This window comes from Pinus tabuliformis, chromosome 7, assembly GCF_031772625.1.
Source record: "Pinus tabuliformis cultivar Carrire ecotype Pingquan chromosome 7, CPIR1, whole genome shotgun sequence".
NCBI lineage: Eukaryota > Viridiplantae > Streptophyta > Pinopsida > Pinales > Pinaceae > Pinus > Pinus tabuliformis.
In genome coordinates, this window is record NC_142293.1 from 1675897806 (window position 1) to 1675901268 (window position 3463).

The window sequence follows — 3463 nt, forward strand, 5'->3', positions numbered from 1 at the left end:
AATATATTAATATTTTTTCAAACCTTGAAGGTTAGCTCAATTGATCTAGTTCTAATTGCTAAAAGCACCTTACTAATGGAAATTTATGATGTCAATTTTCCTCAATGTCCTCAGGATTAGGCTATACTTATAAGCCGACAGAAATAATACTTTTTCATATTTTTATTAAAATATTATAAATTTCAATTAGAAAACAATATTATTTTTAATGCTTTATTTAAAATAAATAAAATAATAATGTACCAAGTCCAACCGAAAACAAATACCACTGACTTAAAACAAATAGCATTTTAACATCCTCAAAAATACTTTACCACTGAAGTATGAAGCCTAACCAAAAACAAACACCACTTTAACCTAATGGAAATAAACTTGAGCCAAAAACAAAACCACTTTAAGATAGTGGAAAGAACTTTAACCACATACTATGTAACCCATAAATTAACTCTTTTAATGAGTTACTTAACCCGAGGCAGTAATATTAAATGCTGATTAATAGCATTTAAAGCCAAACACCATCCTCGTTGCCCAGCAATCTAAAGCATGGAAAGGCGAGACAAGAATGCAATTGCTGCTCGCCAGCCCATGAAAAAACTCTACCGAGGAGTTCGGCAGAGGCAATGGGGCAAATGGGTGGCCGAGATTCGGCTCCCGCGAAATCGAACCCGTCTTTGGCTCGGCACCTTTGAAACCGCTGAAGCAGCGGCTATGGCATATGACCGAGCTGCTTACCAATGGCGGGGTCAGTGCGCCAAGCTTAATTTTCCCCCTTTGTTCTCAAAAAACTGCCGAGATTCGCATATCAGTTCCACTAGTGACAGGAATCCTTGCCATTACAGTGAAAGTTCTGATAAAAAATATGCATATAACAGTGATCCAGTTGATATAAATGCATGTAGGGGCGACCCAGTCAGGATGACTGCATATAACGGAGACCCAGTTCGGATAAATGTGTATAAAAGTGACCCAATTCATATTAGTGAACATAACGGTAACGCGGTTGGCAAAGCCGCTAGTTTAGTGGAATTCATGCCTGAAAGCTCTAGCAGCCTTGAATCCTCAAATGCCCAAGTTGAAAGGTTTATATGGGAGGAGGGGGAGGATGAGAATTGGTTGAACAATCTACCAGTTTTGGAGGCAGACATGACATGGGATGTTCTTAATGGCTGTTCAGACCTTGGCACCGAAGGTAATCAGACTCGAACTTGTGCATTGCAGACTGAAAATGCATGCATCGCCTCTGGTAAGTTTGAAGTTCAAGGGGTCTGGCTGGGCTGTTGTTGTGAATGAGTTAAAAACACTGTCTTGCTGTTAATGCCTTAGAATTTTTGCAAATTAATTCAGTTAATTAGTTAGGTCTCCTTTGATTAGGTAATTTGCTGTGCATCCATTAATTTCTGGAATGTTTTTGGCCAAATTCTAAGCCAACAGAGTGTGATGATGAAAAATTCATAGTCGAATATGTGGACCTCCCACTTTAGGTGGAAATTTTTGTTTTGGTGAAATTCTGAGTCGATGGACTGTGATGGAAAAAATCCACAACGGCCTAGTGAGGACGTCCCACCTCATATTAGAGTCAGAATATGGATAGGTGTGTACCTCCCACTCCTAAGCTCGGTCAGAACATAGGTGGGTGCTTACTTCGCACACCTAGGCCAAGGTGAGAACATGGGTGGGTGCCCACTTCCCACACCCAGGCCAAGGTGAGAACATGGGTTGTTCCTTGAGCAGTTGAAAATATATGTCTCTAATATGCAGGAGTTATGTTTGCCCCCACTGAGTGGCAAAAATTCAAATCAAGTCTCCAGCTTTGGTATTTTGGTATTTTTGGAAGAAGGTTATGGAGATAGAGAAATTGTTTGGACTGTCAAAAATGGTTGGAATCCTGCCAAAAAAATTTCAAGAAATCTGTTAGTAGCAGTGTTTGAATCATGTTTTTGATGGTGGAAATAGATTTAAGATAGATTCAGCATCATCAAACAAAATGTTGAAGTTTGACAGCTGTAACCTGGATTTACAAAAATCCCCGCCAGATGAAAATCTAGCCAGAATTTCTATAATTTTCGGAGAAAAAAACAAGCTAGTTAGACTAAAAAATACAAAAATACCCATATTTTGGTGAGTCAATGGTGTGCTCTAACAATGGATGTAAACTAAAAGCCCGAGAAGACTGTCAGAGCTTTGTGATGTGCCCTAACTTTGATGAATGCCAGAGCTGGCCAGTTGTAGGGTTCAAGTTAATATGTCAATTTTGGTTCACTCAGTACAAATTAAAATCTCGTTGATGGATTTTTGACTGGTCAATATATACTTTACTGTTAACTATGGATTTAGTATTCCCATGGATGCTGGGTATTACTGAGTCAATCAGTGATTTTCTCGCCTTGCCAAGTTTGATTCTGTCATGGAAAAGGATTAAACCATTTTTGCATTTCAGGATTACTATTCAAATCTAGTTTTATGCTTCGTTGTTCAGGCTGATCAGCTCGTCATATTTTTAGATTTTAGATTCTTAATGTTAACTTTGCAGAGCTTAGAGCTCAAACATAACTTTATTAGCTAAAAATATTGTATATGGTGAAATCCAGAAATTATATCCACAAAACTTTATGTTTAATAGGTAGACACCTGATAACAGCTGGCTTTGGAGGTGCAAACAATCTTTACCTTTCAAGAGCTTTTGCGTAATCATTTTTGGCAGTATTATGGAAACCTGTCAGATTATATGTCCTCTGTGCAGAAACTTGCTCAAACGTATATACTGTGTGACAAAGGTAAGTACTCAAAACATATCTTCATATTTTCTAGACACCATTGGAGGTGCCTAGATGCCTCGTAAATCTTTTTATATCGTGCATGCCTCTTAATTATTTTATATTGATAAGGTTGCCTGGACAGCTTTAAGACCATTGGCATTTGGCATTTGTGACTAAGGCCTTTTACATCAAAGAGTTAAATTAATATGAAGTTGGAACTGATACAGAGCAATTTGTACTGAAATTCTCCGAAGTGGAAAAAACTGCTCTAAAGGATAAGTGTGTTGCTTTTTTGGTAGATTTTTAAAGCACCTTTACATCTAATTTAACTTTATTTTAAACTAACTTGCAAGTCTTAATTTAATTTAATCTACTCCAACTTCTGAGACACTGCAAAAAAAACCTTTAAATCTGTTGCCTTGCGTAATCAGGATTTTGCAAAAATTGCAAAAAATGTATTGAGGTAATTAATAACAATTGGTTTCTTTTAGCTAATGATGCAACTTTCTAAATAATTGTTATGACACATCCAAATCTACTTTCATAAACAATGGTTATGACACATCCAAACCTACTTTCATAAACAATGGTTATGACACATCCAAACCTACCTTTATATATTGTTTATAACATCCAAATCTACCTTCATATATATACCAGAGTTATGAAAGTTGTAATTATATCTTGTTTCGTTCTGACTAAGATGC

The 3463-nt window shown here is 36.8% G+C and overlaps 1 protein-coding gene across 1 annotated transcript; it reads left to right on the forward strand.

The window, feature by feature from the left end:
• Positions 1–535: 535 nt before the first annotated feature.
• On the forward strand, positions 536–2278 carry LOC149254890 (uncharacterized). The gene has a single exon (XM_089457140.1). It carries the CDS (start codon positions 544–546, stop codon positions 1288–1290), a length of 747 nt encoding a protein of 248 aa, XP_089313266.1. The 5' UTR covers positions 536–543; the 3' UTR covers positions 1291–2278.
• The last annotated feature ends 1185 nt before the right edge of the window (positions 2279–3463 follow it).

Excerpts from the sequence above, each read along its gene's own strand:
- LOC149254890 (XM_089457140.1), top strand. The coding sequence starts at position 544 with ATGGAAAGGCGAGACAAGAATGCAATTGCTGCTCGCCAGCCCATGAAA.